At 44.2% G+C, this 20,430-nt stretch overlaps 1 protein-coding gene across 2 annotated transcripts in view; it reads right to left on the bottom strand.

The window, feature by feature from the left end:
- TMEM44 (transmembrane protein 44) overlaps positions 1 to 2,686 on the bottom strand; it is a 69,492-nt gene extending 66,806 nt beyond the window's left edge. The window contains exon 1 of one of the 2 annotated variants that reach the window (XM_082252591.1): positions 2,250 to 2,686. In XM_082252591.1, the coding sequence (XP_082108717.1) occupies positions 2,250 to 2,404 (155 nt within the window). In that variant the 5' untranslated portion in view covers positions 2,405 to 2,686. The remainder of the gene's footprint in view (positions 1 to 2,249) is intronic. The other variant, XM_082252590.1, reaches the window with a different exon arrangement.
- Positions 2,687 to 20,430: the final 17,744 nt, after the last annotated feature.

The raw sequence follows: 20,430 nt of genomic DNA, 5'->3' as shown, positions 1-20,430 counted from the left end.
AAAATCCATACTGAGCCACTTTAAGCTGCAGTGTGCAAGAGGCTTAAAGGAAGCATTTAGCAACGTCATAAGCTTCTGCCTAGAGAAAAAGCTGAAAAGTGACATTTTTAAACGATAGCATGTTAGTCTTTTTTTGCTATTGTTTCTTTTAAGGAAATCAGCTCTTGGCAGCAGCAGAAGAAAGGGAGTAAAAGCCAGCAGTGTTCAGATTACACCTGTGTGATGTAGATCAGCTTTTACAGCTTTATGACAACCAGTATTTGCTCAGCAGTGTGGGCCAAAAGTGACTTCACTAAGTAAAGCACATACTCCAGGACATGGCTACACACCTTACCCCTTTGCTACCAAAGCTCCCACTGAGCGTTGGGACTACATTTAGCACTGATGGAGTTAACCAGTTTCAGTTACTAAGAGATTTAACCCTTTGTTATAACACCGGTCTAAGGCTGGCCATGCATTATACAATTTTCTCGTACAACCTTCCTTTAGATTTACCAAAACCATATAATATGAGGTCAAACCTAAACACTTTCAATTTGTATGCAATCTGGCAGGCCCTTGTACTACATAGTTGAAGGTAAATCTAAAGACAATTAAATAAGAAAATTGTATAGTGTATGGCCAGCCTTAGTTAAAGTGAATGCATTACAAATGTAAAAAAATCAAGCTACCGTAAAATATTTAAATCTTACTAGCAAAGACTAGACAAAGACCATACATGCTCAATTATCTTGTAGAATTTTCCTTTAGATTTACCAAAAACCATATAATATAAAGGTCAAACAAACTAAATAACTTTCAAGTGTATTCAAGTAGGTAAGCCTTTGCACTACATAGTTTAACCACTTGCTGACCTCCCGCCGCAGATATACAGCGGGAGGCTGGCTTGGCTCCGTGAATCGCCGTACCTGTACGGCGATCCAAGGGAGCAAGCCTGGGGGCCCCCCCATTTGCCAGCGGGGAAGCTAATTCATGGGGCAGGCAGCCACGATTGCCGCCGGGCACCCGCGATTGCTCCCTGTGGAGAGAGAACAGCAATCTGCTGTTGTAAACACAGCAGACCGTTGTTCTCTCCGCTATCAACACAGGTACACAGGTCTTTGTGTTGATGTCAAAAGCCCAACCCCCTCACAGTTAGAAAACACCTCATAGGCTCACATTTAACCCTTTGGTTTAACCCCTTCCCTGCCAATGTCATTATAACAGTAACAGTGCATATTTGTAGCACTGATTACTGTAGTAATGTCACTGGCCCCCCCAAAAGTGTCAAAAATGTCACTTAGGTGTCTGATCTGTCCGCCGCAATGTCGCAGTCCCGCTAAAAATCGCTGATCGCTGCCATTAATAGTAAAAAAATAAAAATAAGAATGACATAAATACCCTAGTTTGTAGACGCGATAACTTTTGTGCAAACCAATCAAAATATGCTTACTGGGATATTTTTTCACCAAAAATAAGTAGCAGAATACAAATTGGCCTAAAAGGATGAAACAATTAGATTTTTGGCAATGTCAAATAGCAGAAAGTGAAAAATGTTTCTTTTCAGAATTGTCACTCTTTTTTTTTTATGTTTATAGAGCAAAAAAAAAAAAAAAAAAAAATCGCACAGGTGATCAAATACCACCAAAAGAAAGCTCTGTTTGTGGGAAAAAAAAGACATCAATTTTATTTAGGTACAATTGTCCATTAAAGTAACGCAGTGCCGAATCGCAAAATATGGCCTGGTCAGGAAGGGGGTAAAATCTTCCAGTCTTAAAGTGGTTAAAAATACGCTCATTGAGAATTTTTTTGTCAAAGACATGTAGCTAAATACATTTTGGCCTAAATATATGACAAAAATTTAATATATTGGATATTTTTTAACTGTCAAATTAGAAAATGTCAATTTTTTCACAAACTTTTCGCTTTTTTATTAATATCTCAAAAAATGAAAAGCGCAGAGGTGATCAAATACTCCCAAAAGAAAGCTCTATTTGTGGGAAAAAAAGACGTAAATTTAGTTTGGGTACAGCGTTGGCATGTTGCTTTGCGCAGTGCCAAGTTGAAAAAAGGGGCCTGGACGTTAAGCAGGAAAATCCTCTGGGGCTAAAGTGGTTACAGGTAAATCTAAAGGAAAATTGTACGAGAAAACTGAACATGTATGGGCAGCCTATAACAAAGATTTGCTAATGACAAAAGCCAGGCTAATCAGTCATTGATTGTTAACAAAGCACAGGAACATTAATGCTAAATAAGTAAAAGAGCATTACAGTGAAAAAGATGTAAACCAGAACAAGCAGGACAGCAGCCACAAACCAAACGACACACAGATTTTTTCTTCTGCGAAGCAGGTGATCAGGTAATCCAAATTCCACAGTCCGGTGTCACGATCTTCCTGCCCGGTGACATTTCTGACCCCATCCATGTGTGTAAGGGCTCTGTACCAAATGAGTGGTCACCCTGGAGATGGGCCACAGAGCATCCTGACTGAAGGTCTCTTGTAGGGTCAGTAGGATAGTATACTGCTATCAGCACAATACCTGGCTGGCTGATAACTGCACTGCAACTGTGTTTTCTCTCCATACAAGGATTTGTCACATTTTCTACAGTCTGGAGTGAACACTAGCTGTGTCTGTTTCCTGCTGTACAATGCGTGTAACGTGTACATTGAATGTTCTCTGAAGAACTGAACTAGATACACAATCACACCTAAAGTGCTCCAGGCTCCAAGCCCTGCCCAGAAACCCTGGTCAAGCAGGAAGTCTATTTAAAACCTGTGCTGCTTTACCTGATTCCTCCTTCCCTGCCTATCACATAAACACATGTACTGACAACAAAAAATCTGGTATAGCTCTCTGTTCTACCAAGCAACTGGAATGTTGAACTTTAAAATACCAAAAGTTGTAGAATTCTTTAAAAGAACAAGCCTTTTATGGCACTTGTTTACAAGTAAAAAAAATCTGTATTTTTTTTTCTAGAAAATTACTTAGAACCCCCAAACATTATATATATGTAGCACCCTCCTAGGCAGGTGCTAGGTAAAAGCATTGTTTGCTCTGCCTGCTTATCAGGGGAGCCTGATTTTTAGATTTGCCTGTTGCATGTGTCCATGTGTGATTTATCTGGTCTAAGGGAGTGTCCCCACTGTATCCAATAGGGGAGCCTGTCGGACAGTGGAGGAAACCCAGCCAGTAACACACAGGCTTTTATGACTATCCCAGTGGGTTGGCACAACAGTGGTGCATCCTGGGATACATTATAAAAGCCACGGGCACATGTGACAGGGTGTCTTTGGGTGGGAAGCCAGGTCCCAGGAGGAGGGTGACGTCCGTCTCTCCTCCTGTCAGGAAGGAATGTGGTCACAGGCAGTTGGCCTAGTGGATCAAGTGTGTGATGCTGAGCCAGGAGGTCCAGGATACTGACAAGTGAAGCTGAAGGCAGAGCAACCCAGGGAAAAACAGTGTCCTAAGTACCTGGAAGGAAGCTTGCCAGGGGTCTGCTCAGTAAGGGGACCACTCTAGTGGAGAGTCAGTGGAAAAGGGGCTAGCATGCAGGGGAAATGAGAAAGGGGTGCCCTTAAGAGGAATTCATTCAGGAAAATATCTACTACTTCACTTCAGTGGCAAGGTGAAGCAGCGGCCTTGCCGCACACACCAGTTGTCCTCAGAAATTGTGCATAGTTCAAGTTGGAAAAACCAAATCCCCTGGACTATTCATTGTCTGAGCCAAGTGATAAAGTGATAAGTTTTACAGACTTATGCTATGGGTAACCCAGGGGAATCCAATCTCAGCAGCTCCCTAGGGGGCAGTGCTACATATATATATTTTTTAACAGAGACCCTAGAGAAAAAAAATGGCGATCATTGCAATTTATGTCACATGGTATTTGCTCAGCGGTTTTTTTAAATGCATTTTTTTTAAAGTACACTTTAAACCACTTGCTTACTGGGCACTTACAGTCAGGTCCATAAATATTGGGACATCGACACAATTCTAATCTTTTTATCTCTATACACCACCACAATGGATTTGAAATGAAACAAATAAAATGTGCTTTAACTGCAGACTTTCAGCTTTAATTTGAGGGTATTTACATCCAAATCAGGTGAACGGTGTAGGAATTACAACAGTTTATATATGTGCCTCCCACTTTTTAAGGGACCAAAAGTAATGGGACAGATTAACAATCATAAATCAAACTTTCACTTTTTAATACTTGGTTGCAAATCCTTTGCAGTCAATTACAGCCTGAAGTCTGGAACGCATAGACATCACCAGACGCTGGGTTTCATCCCTGGTGATGCTCTGCCAGGCCTCTACTGCAACTGTCTTCAGTTCCTGCTTGTTCTTCGGATTCAGGTCAGGTGATTGACTTGGCCATTGCATAACATTCCACTTCTTTCCCTTAAAAAACTCTTTGGTTGCTTTCGCAGTATGCTTCGGGTCATTGTCCATCTGCACTGTGAAGCGCCCTCCAATGAGTTCTGAAGCATTTGGCTGAATATGAGCAGATAATATTGCCCAAAACACTTCAGAACTCATCCTGCTGCTTTTGTCAGCAGTCACATCATCAATAAATACAAGAGAACCAGTTCCATTGGCAGCCATACATGCCCACGCCATGACACTACCACCACCATGCTTCACTGATGAGGTGGTATGCTTTGGATCATGAGCAGTTCCTTTCCTTCTCCATACTCTTCTCTTCCCATTACTCTGGTACAAGTTGATCTTGGTCTCATCTGTCCATAGAATGTTGTTCCAGAACTGTGAAGGCTTTTTTAGATGTTGTTTGGCAAACTCTAATCTGGCCTTCCTGTTTTTGATGCTCACCAATGGTTTACATCTTGTGGTGAACCCTCTGTATTCACTCTGGTGAAGTCTTCTCTTGATTGTTGACTTTGACACACATACACCTACCTCCTGGAGAGTGTTCTTGATTTGGCCAACTGATGTGAAGGGTGTTTTCTTCACCAGGGAAAGAATTCTTCGGTCATCCACCACAGTTGTTTTCCGTGGTTTTCCGGGTCTTTTGGTGTTGCTGAGCTCACCGGTGCGTTCTTTCATTTTAAGGATGGTCCAAAGAGTTGATTTGGTCACACCTAATGTTTTTGCTATCTCTCTGATGGGTTTGTTTTGTTTTTTCAGCCTAATGATGGCTTGCTTCACTGAGAGTGACAGCTCTTTGGATCTCATATTGAGAGTTGACAGCAACAGATTCCAAATGCAAATAGCACACTTGAAATGAACTCTGGACCTTTTATCTGCTCCTTGTAAATGGGATAATGAGGGAATAGCACACACCTGGCCATGGAACAGCTGAGCAGCCAATTGTCCCATTACTTTTGGTCCCTTAAAAAGTGGGAGGCACATATACAAACTGTTGTAATTCCTACACCGTTCACCTGATTTGGATGTAAATACCCTCAAATTAAAGCTGAAAGTCTGCAGTTAAAGCACATCTTGTTTGTTTCATTTCAAATCCATTGTGGTGGTGTATAGAGCCAAAAAAAGATTAGAATAGTGTCGATGTCCCAATATTTATGGACCTGACTGTATACTCCCTTCCTGCCCAGGCCAATTTGTTGGCAACAAAAGCGAATACACCCCTAAGTGCAAATGGCAAAATTGGGCTCAAAGTGTCAATATTTTGTGTGGCCACCAATATTTTCCAGCACTGCCTTAACCCTCTTGGGCATGGAGTCCACCAGAGCTTCACAGGTTGCCACTGGAGTTCTCTTCCACTCCTCCATGATGACATCACGGAGCTGGTGGATGTTAGAGACGTTGCGCTCCTCCACCCTCCATTTGAGGATGCCCCATAGATGCTCAATAGGGCATGCTCAAACATGCTGGAGACATGCTTGGCCAGTCTATCACCTTTACCCTCAGCTTCTCAGCTATACCTGCTGCCTAAGGGGACAGAACCCACACTGACCGCACCATCCAGAGGAGCCAAGGGATAGGATTTGAGGACCATAGGAGACCATACACATCACAGATTACAGGCTTGTTACCCCTGTAGGGGTGATTATTTCTGGTAAGTGCGGTCCTGGGAGTGAGGGGAGCACGGTTGACCCACCCCACCGGCCACACTTGGAGAATTTTCGTTTACCTGCACTAAAGTCACTTTTGGTTGAGATACAACACGGAGACACACCGTCTTATCCTTGCACTAGGGCACTCTCATGTGCGGTTTGGACCAATTAAGGACAGTACTGTATGCAACCCATGGTTGAGGATTGCACTCCATATATTTTTTGTGCAAATTGGACACTATTTTTGAGTACTTTTTACTGTGCGACCTGAATTTATCCCCTTTTTTGCATTTATACTTATGCGACTTTGGATTGCAAATTGCGATTTTGGATTGCAAATCGCATTTTATTACCAATATTTTGCAACATTCAGTTGCTTGGAGAATGGTGTATATTTACAATTAATCCTTTTCACTTTGCACTTTAGCTTATACCTACCTTTGATTTCTACACTTTATTCGTATATCCTTCATGCCCATTTGGGCCTATTTATTTGTCGTCACCACTTCACAGCACTTTTTATGTGCGATTTCAATATTTTGTCTGCACTTTCTGCTGATGCGATTTTGGGATAATCGCACCTACCTTTTGCAACAATTAAATTGCCTGTTGACTAACCGATTCTTACTCAGCACTTTATGTTTATACCTGTTCACTTGGTTTAGTTTACTTCACACGCTTTAGTGGGCTTATTTGGCCCTTTCTGTTATTTCTTCTACACGGTCACTGTAGCACTTTCATTTTAGTGGTGACCTTCACCACCACTTCACCAGCACCTGTCACACAGTCACTTCATACTTCCGCACCAATTTTATATATATTATATATATATATATATATTTTTATGATGTATATATGTTCCTAAAACCTAGTATTTACTAACAAGTCTTTTTTTGCTGTGTGTTTATCATATAGTATCTGGCTATTAATATTGTGATCATATCTATTTATATTGTTTGGTTGAACTTCTTCCCCTACACTGCACTTTTACATCTTTAGTAGGTAGCGCCATTTACCTCTCCCCTAATAACTTCAATCTATGTCCTTAGTCTGCTTGTCCTCAGCAAACTGTGGGATTTCTTGTGCATCATATTTAGCAGAGGCTTCCTTCTGGGACGACAACCATGCAGACCAATTTGATGCAGTGCATATGATTTGAGCACTGACATGCTGACCCCCCACCCCTTAAACCTCTGCAGCAATGCTGGCAGCACTTATACGTCTGTTTCCCAAAGACTGAACTTCTTTGGTCGACCATGGCGAGGCGTGTTCTGAGTGGAACCTGTCCTGTTAAACTGCTATATGGTCTTGGCCACCATGCTGCAGCTCAGTTTCAGGGTCTTGGCCATCTTCTTATAGCCTAGGTCGGCCATCTTTATGTAGAGCAACAATTCCTTTTTTTCAGATCCTCAGAGAGTTCTTTGCTATGAGGTGCCCTGTAGAACATCCAGTGACCAGTATGAGAGAGTGAAAGCAATAACACCAAATTTAACACACTTGTTCCCCATTCACATCTGAGACCTTGTAACACTAATGAGTCACATGACACCGGGGAGGGAAAATGGATAATTGGGCCACATTTGGACATTTTCACTTAGGGGTGTACCCACTTTTGTTGCCAGTGGTCTAGAAATTAATGGCTGTGTGTTGAGTTATTTTGAGGGCACAGAAAATTTACACTGTTAGGAACCTTTCACACAAGGGAGTCCGTCGGCGGATCCCGCTGAGCAGGAGGATGGTAGCTCTGTCTCCGTGCGGAGACAGAGCTGTCAGGCCCCTGCTGTTCTATATGGCGAAATCGGATGGGAATGGATCGGATGTTAGCGGACATGTCTTTTTCTGCCAAGGGCCATTTGGGTATTTATAAAATCATTTGGGGGTCGTACAAAATTATCAACTTAAAAATGTGCCTGTTATATTTGGTCAAACATTTAATTAACTCACCCCTAATGTGATGGCTGCAACTGCTTCTCTTTGGTGAGGTGTGTGATGTTAGCTGGTATTGATGATGTTGCTACTCGTAACTGGTTTTCCAGGTTTGCGTCGGTCAGTCTGGAGCGCAGTCGACTTTGTGGTGGTAAGTTTTGAAAAGAACTGCTGGCAGGTAATGCTGGTAGGCATAGCTGGCTGGTACTGCTGGTGGGTACAGCTGGCTGGTACTGCTGGCTCAGGCTGGTACTGCTGGCTGGTACTGCTGTGGGTACTGCTGGCTCAGGCTAGTACTGCTGTGGGGATTGCTGATTCAGGCTGGTACTGTGCTGCAGGTACTGCTGGCTGGTACTGCTGGCTCAGGCTGGTACTGCTGGCTGGTACTGTGCTGTGGATACTGCTGGCTCAGGCTGGTACTACTGGCTGGTACTGCTGGCTCAGGCTGGTACTGCTGTGGGTACTGCTGGCTGGTACTGTGCTGTAGGTACTGCTGGCTGTTACTGTTGTGGGTACTGCTGACTCTGGCTGGTACTGCTGTGAGTACTACTGGCTATTGCTGGTACTGCTTTGGGTACTGCTGGTTCTGCTGTGGTTACTGCTGACTCTGGCTAGTACTGCTGGTTCTGGCTGGTAGTGCTGGCTCTGACTTATACTGCTGTGAGTACTGCTGGCTCTGGCTGGTACTGCTGTGAGTACTGCTGGTTCTGGCTGGTACTGTTGGTTCTGGCTGGTACTGCTGTGAATACTGCTGGTTCTGGCTGGTACTGCTGGCTCTGGCTGGTACTGCTGTGTGTGCTGCTGGCGGGAAATGCTGGCTAGCAGCGGTGCCGCGCTGGAGGAAGAGGCTATGTTTCCTGTATTGGTCACAGGCGGAGTGCATTTGATATCACTCCGCCTGTGACTCACTCAGACTGTCACAACAGAGCCGGAACTACACAGGAAGCATTGGCTCCATTCTGACAGATCAGCTGAGAGACACAGACTCAGCTGCATGGGGGGCCGGACCAAATGACTTTGAGGGCCGCATACGGCCCCCAGGACATAGGTTCCCCACCCCTGCCCTATAGAGATGCATGGGGCATCCGTTCAGATCCGCCAAAAAAACAGACAGGTGGATCTGAACTGTCCACCTGTGTGAAAGGGGCCTTATACAAGCTGCACACTCACTATTTTACATTGTAGCAAAGTGTCCTTTCTTCAGTGTTGTCACATTAAAAGATATAATAAAATATTTACAAAAATGTGAGGGGTGTACTCACTTTTGTGGGATACTGTATATATTTTTTTTAGCAGAGACCCTAGGGAATAAAATGGTGGTCGCAGGAATTTTTTTAAATGCAATTTTTTTGGGAAAAATTTTTTTTTAATGAATTAAAGACAAAAACAAAATGTAGTTAGCCCAATTATTTTGCATAATGTAAAAGATGATGTTACACCGAGTAAATAGATAACTAACATATCACACTTTAAAATTGCGCACACTCATGGAATGGCGCCAAACTTCGGTACCTAAAAATCTCCATAGGCTAAGTTTTAAAAAAATTTACAGCTTAGCAGTTTAGAGTTCTAGAATTATTGCTCTCGCTCCAACGTTCGCAGCGATACCTGACGTGTAGTTTGAATGTTGTATGTGGAACGCAACCTACGTATGCATTTGCTTCTGTGTGCGAGCACGAAGGGATGGGGCACTTTCATTTTTTGTTTGTATAGTTTATTTTAGTTTAATTTTAATTTTTTTACACTTCCACTGTAGATTTCTTTTTTTTTTTTTTTTATCACTTTTCTATGTAAACATCTCTTGTAATAGGAAAAAGGATGACCGGTCCTCTTTATAGAGATCTGGGGTCCTTTAAGACTCCACATCTCTTCTGTTGGCTGGAAAGCCTGAGATAACAAACAAAAAAAATTATCTAATGCTGGCCATACACGTATAGATTTTCATCCGGAAATTTTCGTTTCAAGAAAATTCGTTTGATTTTCTAATCATTAGTGGGGTTAAATCTATGTCCCTTTTCGACTGCAGCGACGGGAAAATTCGTAGGGGCAGAAGGGAAAACTTTTCTCGATCAACGAATTTTCGGGCAATGTATGTGGTAATCGTTCAGAAATTACATTCATTTTAAAATTAAATGTTAAAAGCAAAAGACAATTTTCGAACGGCATTCGTCTATTCAAAGAATGTTCGTACAAATGTTCCACGAATATTCTTGTCCAAAAATCTATACATGTATGGCTAGCATAAGGCTCTCCAGCCGAACACACGGCGATGTTTACAACTGCAGGGGCCGGGCGTGATGTCATAACGCCTCTGAGAGTCATCGAGTTGATTAGGGACTATCGGGTCCACGGTCAGCTCTATAGTAAACTTCACCCGCCAGGGGGAGGGGGGAACGTCCCCTCCCGCCTCCTGTAAAAACAACCAAGCAGCTGAACTGCTGCTATGATTGTTTTTACTGTGCAGGGAATCACCAGGTGAAAAAAAGATATCTGAATGATGCCTGTAGCTGCACCCATCATTCAGATATCTCCGCTTTAACCTAAGGATGTCATATGACGGCTGGCAGTATGGAAGTGGTTAAAGGTTCTGAAACTGTGATGCTGTACTTTGTTCTGGATCTGAGGAGTCTGTAAGTGATCTGCTGTGGTAGCTGAGACCCCTAACCCTTTCTCCTACCAAGTTCAACATTAAAGCTTTAAAAAGACTGAAAGTGACTTGCGCCCAATTTTTGTTTAAAACTCCCAATTATAGCCATGGACTCAACCCTGGGGTAAATGCTAGCTCATTCCCTGTCTCTGGAGGTGTTATCCTGCCTTTAGCGCCGGTTCATACATATGCGATGACAGATAGCGCATTTGATTCGGCGCTCACTGCTCTGCAAATCACATGCGATGTCTATGCAATGCAAATTCGGCCATACAGATTGTATGGCTGAATTTGCATTGGATTCGGACACAACTCACACAGGACTTTTTTTTGGGTACGCACCAGAATCAGATCGCATGGGTGTTCACACCTATGCGATCTGATTCCTGTCCGAACTGTCATTTCCTACTGCGATATGCAAACTGATCTGGGGGTGTCGTTAACTTTGTATTGACACCCCCAGCGATTTGCATATGGCAGTGTGAACTGCTTGCGATTTGAATGCGATGCGGGAACCCGCAGTGGATTTGCAGGGTTCCCGCATCTCATATGCGTGAAGCGGCACTTAGAAGGCCCAGGAGAGCACTATATTTATAAAATATAGAATAAACAATGATGGATGCCAACTGTCTTGGTTAGTTTCCAGTTATTTCATAGAAATCTGTGTTTATTTTAGTTTTATTTAAGGGTAACAACAAATTTGCTGCAGAAGGGAATGACTGTATAGATTTCAGAGCCTGTAAGGATCAACACCTGCACCCTTTTTTGTTTATTTGCTTATTATATAGCTTTTATTGAAACTTTCAATAAAAGCTATTGTATAATAAAAAATACAAAATGCTCTGCGGCTCATTTACTATAATCATCAGCTTCATCTATTGTGTCCTAATATAGGGTGAGCATTGAGTTCTGTAAATAATGAGTTTGTTAAAAAAAAAAAAAAGAAGCAAAGCAGTCTGTAAAACATGAAATGAAGACCAGCTCCACCTGCTGACTCAAAAGAAGAATGCAAAATATTAAACAATTATTTTTTTTGTTCTGACCATAATAAACAAAAATAAAATAAAAAAACCTATAACCACTTTAGGAACGGAGGATTTTCCTGCTTTACGTCCAGGCCACTTTTTGTGATTCGGCACTGTGCGACTTTCACTGACAATTGCGCGGTCATGAAACGCCGTACCCAAACGAAATGTACGTCCTTTTTTTCCCCACAAACAGAGCTTTCTTTTGGTGGTATTTGATCACCTCTGCGCTTTTCATTTTTTGAGATATTAATAAAAAAATGGCAACAATTTTTAAAAAATAACAATATTTTTCTACTTTGACAGTTAAAAAATATCCAATATATTCAATTTTTGTCATATATTTAGGCCAAAATGTATTTAGCTACATGTCTTTGACAGAAAAATTTTCAATGAGCGTATTTTTAACCGCTCTAAGACCGGAAGATTTTACCCCATTCCTGACCAGGCCATATTTTGCGATTCAGCACTGCATTAATTTAACGGACAATTGCGCGGTCGTGCGATGCTGTACCCAAATTAAATGTATGTTCTTTTTTTCCCCCACAAATAGAGCTTTCTTTTGGTGCTATCTGATCACCTGTGCGATTTTTACTTTTTGCGCTATAAACAAAAAAAGAAAAAATAACAATATTTTTCACATTTTTTTATATGAAATTCCCCCCCCCCCCAAAAAAAAATTTAAAAATCTAAATTTTTTTAACATTTTAGGCCAATTTGTTTTCTGCTACATATTTTTGGTAAAAAAAAATCGCAATAAGCGTATTTTGATTGGTTTGCGCAAAAGTTATCGCAGCTACTAACTACGGGAAATTTATGTAATTTTTATTGCTTTTTTTTTAACTAGTAATGGCGGCGATCTGCAATTTTTTTTTTTTCGCGGGACTGCGACATTTCGGCAGACAGATCAGACCCTTGACTGACATTTTTGACACTTTTAGGGGTACCAGTGACATTACTACAGTAATCAGTGCTATAAATATGCACTGTTACTGTAATAATGACACTGGCAGGGAAGGGGTTAACTTTTATTGGTGATCAAGGGGTTAATGTATGCCTGGTGCTTACTGACGTGTGTGGGGGAGGGGACTGTGTGATACAGGCACAGATCGCAGGTTCAGCTATGCTGAATCCTGCAATCTGCCCCTGCCTGTCACTTAGGAGATCCGCCCGCTTTGTTTACACAAGCGGGCGGATCTCCACACTCGATTCCCCACGATCGGGGAAGAGAGACAGTGATTACCGCCGCTCCTCCCCTGGCCCGACTCCCGCTGTGACTGAATACAGCGGGAGCTAACCTCCGGCGGCGCGTGCGCGCCGCCCACAAGGGGAGGAGTCCAGCAACGTAGACCTACGTTGCTGGACGATAACGAACAACTTTGCCGCAGTACGCTCAATGTGAGCGGTCGGCAAGTGGTTAAAAGCCACGAAACATTCCTTTTAAAGAACAAGAATGAGTTCTACTTTATATTGGGTTTAATAAATTACTGTCATGCTCCATGCTTAGGCTAAGGTCCATCAAATTCTGCCTCTCAAACCTTGTGCAGTTTAAAGTATAACTATTGTAAAAGCAAAACTTTTTGGGGGGGTTTTGGATAGAGTGCAGCGGGATTAGAACACCTGTCAGCTTTTATTGCTGTCTGTGCCCCCATTAAGGCAGAACTTTACCGTATAGTAACTTGATAAAAAAATAATGTTCTTCAGCAAGGAACGTACATTCCACATTAATAATTATGTTACCAAAAGTAGTATGTGCTGTAAGTTGTCTCCAGCATTTGTCACTGTTTTATCTTGCCGAAGGCTGCCATTTTGCTGAAGCCCAGAGCCCCAGCAAAGAATCATAAAGTGGAACTAAACCCATCGATTTAACGGTTTCAAAAAGCAGTTACATTCCTGGAATACCGGCATTGCTAACTGTCACATTTGCTTGTGTCCTCAACCAAACTGTCAAACCATCAAATGGCTGGTGTCATAACTGATCACATGGACAGTGCCATGGCAGTTGCAGATCAAACAGAATCAGCTTCCTTGGCTGTAAAGGATAGGAGGGTTTAATTCCGCTTTAAGGCTGTCATCAGATCGCCTCTACAAACTCGACAGTGCCTTAAAATGCCTAAAAATAGAGAAAACCTGAGCATGTGCAGAGCAGGGGGAGACAGTGTAATACTAGATTTTAAAGGCACCTATTGTTAATGTTTTACAATAGCTATACTTGCACAAGGTGATCTAGCAGGAAAATCCCAAATTTTGGGTTGTCCCAAGAAAAGTAATAGAGGGGAAATCCTCCAATAGGGACACTAGTTCTGGTGGCCCTGGGGGTCCCCAAGATAATCCTTTAATTTGCAGGGATTTCCCCTCACTTCCTGTTTTGGCTATGGGACAGGAAGAGCAGGTACCTCTCTCCAATCGGACATAGATGGCAAAAAAAACCTGACAGGGGTTATAACCCTCCCTTACCTGCACTGTTTACATATGTAAATAGCCCTGGTAGCAGCTACAAAAGGGGTGGAACACCAGATGACAGCTGTGTATAAAAGACAGGAGCTGACAACCAATCCCCATCTCTGCGCTGAAGAAGCCCCAGTCAGTGGAAGGGGCGAACTGCGTAGGTAGAAAATGACACGCTCCCCCTCTTTACCCTCTGAGGCTAGGGAACCTGTTGACTGCTGCTGACATATCGGAGTGCACGCCGGTGTACAAGCCCTGTTGTGGACTCTGTGAACATTCTGCATCATGGCTCAATAGTGGATTACAGCTCAAGTATGGCTGATTTTATTTTGGATGCTGCAATAGTGGCCTTACATTTATAGATGAGAAGTCAGCCTCATGTCCCGACTGGAGCTGTGGGGATAAACCCATACACCTAGCTATTACATCTTGCTTGATCCTACACCTGCAATTGTCCTACTAGCCCATGCAGGGTGAGGGTCGCAATTCATTTAGCGGCCTGCCAATCTCGGCGTGTATTCAGTGAATCCCCATACATGGTCAGACCTCGGTGACCGAATACATTAAGCTTGGAGGCCTTGGCTGATAATATCATTGGAAACAAAGAGCGAGATGCTGGACTTTTAAGGCGCTGTTTTTTGCTAAGTAATTTTACAGCTCTATTAAAAATATAGAAAAGTATTAATCAAAAGAACACAAATCAATAAAATCATTGGGCCATTGGTTGTCACCATACAGAAACTGTAGTGTTATAAAGTTATTTTGAATGTTTCCATGCTTCTGTTTCGACATGTTTCGCCATACAGGCTTCTTCAGGAAAGTGTGCGGCACATTAAAGCTTATAAACAGAAGAAAATCTCTACATACATATTAGAAAAATCCATAAACCAGTACATACACCAACTTCATGAATAACAATCAAGAAATACAAACAATACAAAAAATACATCCTCCATTCTCAGCACAGGTTCCCCAGGGTATGGCTTCCTACCTATTGAAAGGATGGAGCCTTCTAATAGGTAAGAAGGGGGACACTTTCGGGTCACATGACCAGCGTGTTCCACTGATGCACGGCCCTTTGCCTTAAGCCCCGTACACACGTAAATATTCAGCCGACGACCGATCGGCCGATTGTAGGCTTGTTAGTATGATGCTTCCGACAGCGCATTTTCGGCTGAACAGAATCTGTCGTGCAAGCATTAAAATTTTTGTTGGCCAACACCAGAACGGCCGATTGTTCGCCAGTTAGTACAGATTTCGGCCGACAGACAGCAGATTAGCAAGACTGGGCATGCTCAGAAAAGAAAAAAGACAAGGAAAGTTAACCATCACATGACATCACTTCTGCAGTCGGCTGTTGTTGGCCGACAAAATTCGTGTGCAGTCTTTTGCAGTTTTCAACAGACACGACAGCCCTGGACAAAAGACGGCCGATCGTTCGGTACGTGTGTACGAGGCTTTAGCATCCTGATCGAGCCAGATGAGCCTGTGTTCACCTTGACCAGCACCTGGAAGCAGCATAGACAGCCAGCTGGAGCAACTAAACAGGAAGATTGAGCAGTACTGTTTTAGTTATTTTTTTGGGTAATAATATGGGCTGCAGCTGACTGTGGAGATGTGTATATACACTCACCAGCCACTTCATTAGGTACACCAGTTCAATTGCTTGGTAACACAAATTGCTAATCAGCCAATCACATGGCAGCAACTCAATGCATTCAGGCATCTAGACTTGGTGAAGATGACTTGCTGAAGTTCAGACCAAGCATTAGAGTAGGGAAGAAAGGGGATTTAAGTGCTGATCTACTGAGATTTTCACGCACAACCCTCTCTAGGGTTTACAGAGAATGGTCTGATAAAAAGAGAACATTTTCAGTGAGCTGCACTTTTGTGGACAAAAATGCCTTGTTGATTTTAAAAGGCAGAAGAGAATGGGCAGACTTATTTTTGCCAACTGTTCCATGTCTCTCAGATAGGAGGGGTTCCTTTTCCCAAATGCTGTTTTGAGGTCTCTAAACAGCTGTGCTATGGGATTTAGATCTGGACAGTTCAGTACTTTCCAGCACTTTGTCTTAATCCATTTCTAGGTGCTTTTTGATGTGTGCTTTGGGTCATTGTCCTGCTGGAAGACCCATGACATCTGACGAAGACCCAACTTTCTGACACTGGGCCCTACATTGCCATTTTTTGGTAGTCGTCAGACTTCATAATGCCATGCACACGTTTAAGATATCCAGTTCCCTAAAGCAGCAAAGGAACCCCAAAACATCAGTGAACCTGCACCATGTTTGACTGTAGGGACTGTATTCTTTTCTTTAAAGGCCTCATTTATTTTTCTGAAACCAGTAGAATGATGGGCTTTACCAAAAAGCTGTAATTTTATTTCGTCTGTCTACAACACCTTCTCCCAAAAATATTTTGGTTTCCTCAGGTAAGTTTTGGCAAACTCCAATCTGGCTTTTTATGTTTCTTTTTATTGCGTTTACTAACTATGGGAAAGATTTATGTAATTTTTATTGTTTTTTTTTTTTTTTAACTAGTAATGGCGGCGATCTGCGATTTTTTTTTGCGGGACTGCGACATTGCGGCAGACAGATCAGACCCCTGACTGACATTTTTGACACTTTGGGAGTACCAGTGACATTACTACAGTAATCAGTGCTATAAATATGCACTGTTACTGTAAAAATTACACTGGCAGGGAAGGGGTTAACTTTATTGGTGCTCAGTGGGTTAAATGTATCCCTAGGGGCATGATTCTAACTGTTGGGGGGGGCGTGGCTTGTGATGTAACCACAGAGACATACGATCCTACATAGCAGGTTCGCATTGCCTCTGTGCTTACATAAGGGAGAATGACAGACTGCTGTGTTTACATCAGCTGTCTGTCCTTTCTTCCTCTCCTTTGGAAGATAGCAAGTGGCCGGCGGACATCGAAGCCGCCGGCCACACGCGCGGGGATGGGAGCGTGCCTCCGGTGGCGCGCGCTTACCCCCTGCAGGCTCCTGGGCGAGCGACGTAGGTCTATGTCGCTTTGCCCAGGAGCGGCTGACTGCCGCAGTAAATAGTCGTGCGGCGGTCGGCAAGTGGTTAATAGCCATGAGGCTCTAAAGCCAGTGATACATGGATTGGAATTTGGCTGGTTCAGTGGGTCCGGACAAATTTCAGTCGATGTGTGGCCACTGTGGTTGAACAGAAGTTGATCTACCGATTGACATGTGTTCAACCACCCTGTCTGTGCATTTTTGCTCAATTAGTGCCACAGGCAATAGACTGCAGCGCAAATCAGTGTATTCTGACAGATGGGAGAGTCTCCCTGCTGTCAGAATACAATAGCTCAGTAGGGAGGATTTCCTCTTTCACCTTAAATTTGAGTGAAAACAATATGGACTCATGTATGGCCAGCCTAATGGCCATATACACAATCCGAAAATTGTACGGAAAATATCGCTTTCAAAGCAATCGTACGACAATCTGATCGTTAGTTCACAGCTTTTGAGAGCCGATCACGACAGTTCACTCAAATTTATTCGATGGGTCAAGCACAAACATATTTCTTGTACGATACCAGGTCTGTATGTACAGGGCTAAAGGCCTCATGCATTCTGTATGCTCGACACTTTGGTTTCCTCTCGCAATTGTCCGTTAAAGTCACGCAGTGCCGAATCGCAAAATAGGGCCTGGTCTTTGAGCAGCCAAATCCTCCTGGGCTTAAGTGGTTAACAGAAAAAATAGAATCTTTGTAAGAATTTACCGTAAAATTATTTTTTCTGAGTCCTCTGACAGTCGCCGCCCACTCATACAATCTGCAGGTCTGGGTATTGGTCTTATCCACAGTAGTAAGCTAGGCAGAAGATTTTGTTAGAAAACATTTACAAACCCTTTGACACACCTACAGGGGGCCGCCCCTCTGGTCCAATACCCCCCATCTAGCTGCATTCCCAATTCAGTTTGGTAGCAAACAGTATAGAGATCCATGAACCCCAAAAGAGGGGTGGGGGGCGGCGACTGTCAGAGGACTTTAGAGAAAATAATTTTACGGTAAGTTCTTACAAAAATTCTATTTTCTCTTACGTCCTCTGACAGTCGCCGCCCACTCATACAATCTGCACGTATGGGACATCCTAAAGCAGTGTAGATGTGAGGGGTGGGAAACGTAGCCGTCAAAAAGGCAACGCAGCACCCAGGTCAGAGAAAAGCACCTCTTCTGAACCAGAAAGGTAAAAACACTGGGTAACAAGAAAGCTCAACAGGAGCAAACAAACCCAGGAAAGCATAATAAACAAGGGGAAAAAAAAAACCCCAGGAGGAGACAGGCTAAAACCACCATGTCTCCCCTAAGGCACTGCCGCACTCAGAACTTTGTGGCCAAAAGAGGCATCCGCTGATGCCAAGACATCAAGTTTGTAAAAGGTATGCACGGACGACCAGGTCGCCGCTTTGCACACCTGAGTCACCGACGCCTGAAGGCCCAAGACACACTAATCGCTCTGGTAGAGTGCACTGTGACAGGGAAAGGTGGAACCTGATCCCTAATTGAACAGGCCTGCACAATCGTCTGCCTGATCCATTTTGAAATGGTTGCCGCAGACGCAGCCGTACCCTTCCGAGGTCCCTCAGGAAGGACAAAAAGAGAATCCGACTTTCTGAAGGATTCAGTAGACGACAGGTAAACCCTGATCACCCTTACCACATCCAAGGAATGCAAGGCAAACTCCTTAGGCTACTTAGGCTTCGCACACAGCGAAGGTAGGACAATGTCCTCGTTGAGATGGAAATCCGAAACCACTTTCGGAAGAAAGGACTGATGAGGTCGCAAGACCAATTTGTTCCTATGAACAACCAGATAGGGGAGCGGCAAGACAGGGCCGCCAACTCCGACACTCTGCGAGCAGATGTGACCGCCACTAGAAAGGCAACTTTCCGTGACAGCACCGGCAGAGGAATCTCCCGGATGTTCTCAAAGGGAGGACATTGCAAAATGGACAAAACCAAATTCAGGTCCCAAGGAGGCAAGGGTGCCCTCCTAGGGGGAGCCAGATGATGCACCCCTTGAATGAAAGTGCGGATCAAGGAATTCAACGCAAAAGGGCACTGAAAAAGAATGGCCAGCGCAGATAACTGGCCCTTAATAGTGGTCAGCGCCAGACGCTGCTCCACACCAGTTTGCAGGAAAGCTAACACCCTCGCCACCGAATAGGAGTGGGGATTGAACCCCTGCGATTCACACCAGGCGAAATAAGCCTTCCAGGTACGATAATAAATCGCACCAGACGAGGCTTTCCTGGCCTTGAGTAAGGTAGGAATGACCGCCGACGAGACCTCTGTCTCTAAAGACCTGGCTTTCAACAGCCACGCCGTCAAAGCCAGCGACTGTAAAGCAGGATGGAAAATCGGCCCCGAGACAAAAGATCGTCTCGTAGTGAGAGCCGCCAAGGAGGCTCGACGACTAGTTGCATGATGTCCGCATACCAAGACCGGCGCTACCAGTCTGGTGCCACTAGATTCACCAACCTCGGTTCTGAGACCAACCTGCGAAGGAATCTGGACAACAACTGAATCGGTGGAAATGCGTAAATCAGGCGATATCGTGCCAGGGCACCACCAACACGTCTGACGCGTCTGCCAGAGGGTCGCGTGTGCGAGCCACGAATCTTTCCATCTTGTTGTTGAGCCGAGACGCGAACAGATCCACATCTGGGGATCCCCACCGCGCACACAGCATCTGAAACACCTCCGGGTGTAGGGACCATTCCCCCTGGTCCAGGGTCTGGCGACTCAGATAGTCCGCTAACCAGTTCTCCACACCTGGAATGTGAACTGCTGAAATCGCCAGGACCTGCGTCTCGGCTCAGGACATAATCTCGGCCACTTCCTTGGCCGCCCGGGCACTCCTGGGGGCCCCCTTGGTGATTGATGTAAGCCCCCGCAGTGGCGTTGTCCGTCTGCACCCGCACTGGGCAGCCCCGCAGACGATCCGACCAACGGAGCAAACAGAGCCTGATTGCTCGCAGTTCCAAGACATTTATCGGCAGGGAGGATTCTCCCGCCAACCAGGTGCCCTGGGCAGACAAATTGCCCAGAACCCCACCCCAGCCCGACAGGCTGGCGTCCGTGGTGACCACTGTCGATAGCAACGGTCGAAAGGACTTGCCTACCGTCAGAGCCGGAGACTGGAGCCACCCCAGAAGATCCGATCTCACTAGGGGGCTCAAAGAAATCCTTCTTTCCAAAGAGTGAGGACGTCTGTCCCACCTGGCGAGAATCTCCGCTTGAAGAGATCTCGTGTGAAACTGTGCAAATGGGATCACCTCGAAAGCCGACACCATTAATCCCAGAGACCGTATGCAGGTCCGAAGCGAGGGGG

The sequence above is a fragment of the Pelophylax lessonae genome (assembly GCF_965119305.1).
Source record: "Pelophylax lessonae genome assembly, chromosome: 3".
NCBI classification, from domain to species: Eukaryota; Metazoa; Chordata; class Amphibia; order Anura; family Ranidae; genus Pelophylax; species Pelophylax lessonae.
This window is presented reverse-complemented; position numbering and strand designations above follow the sequence as displayed.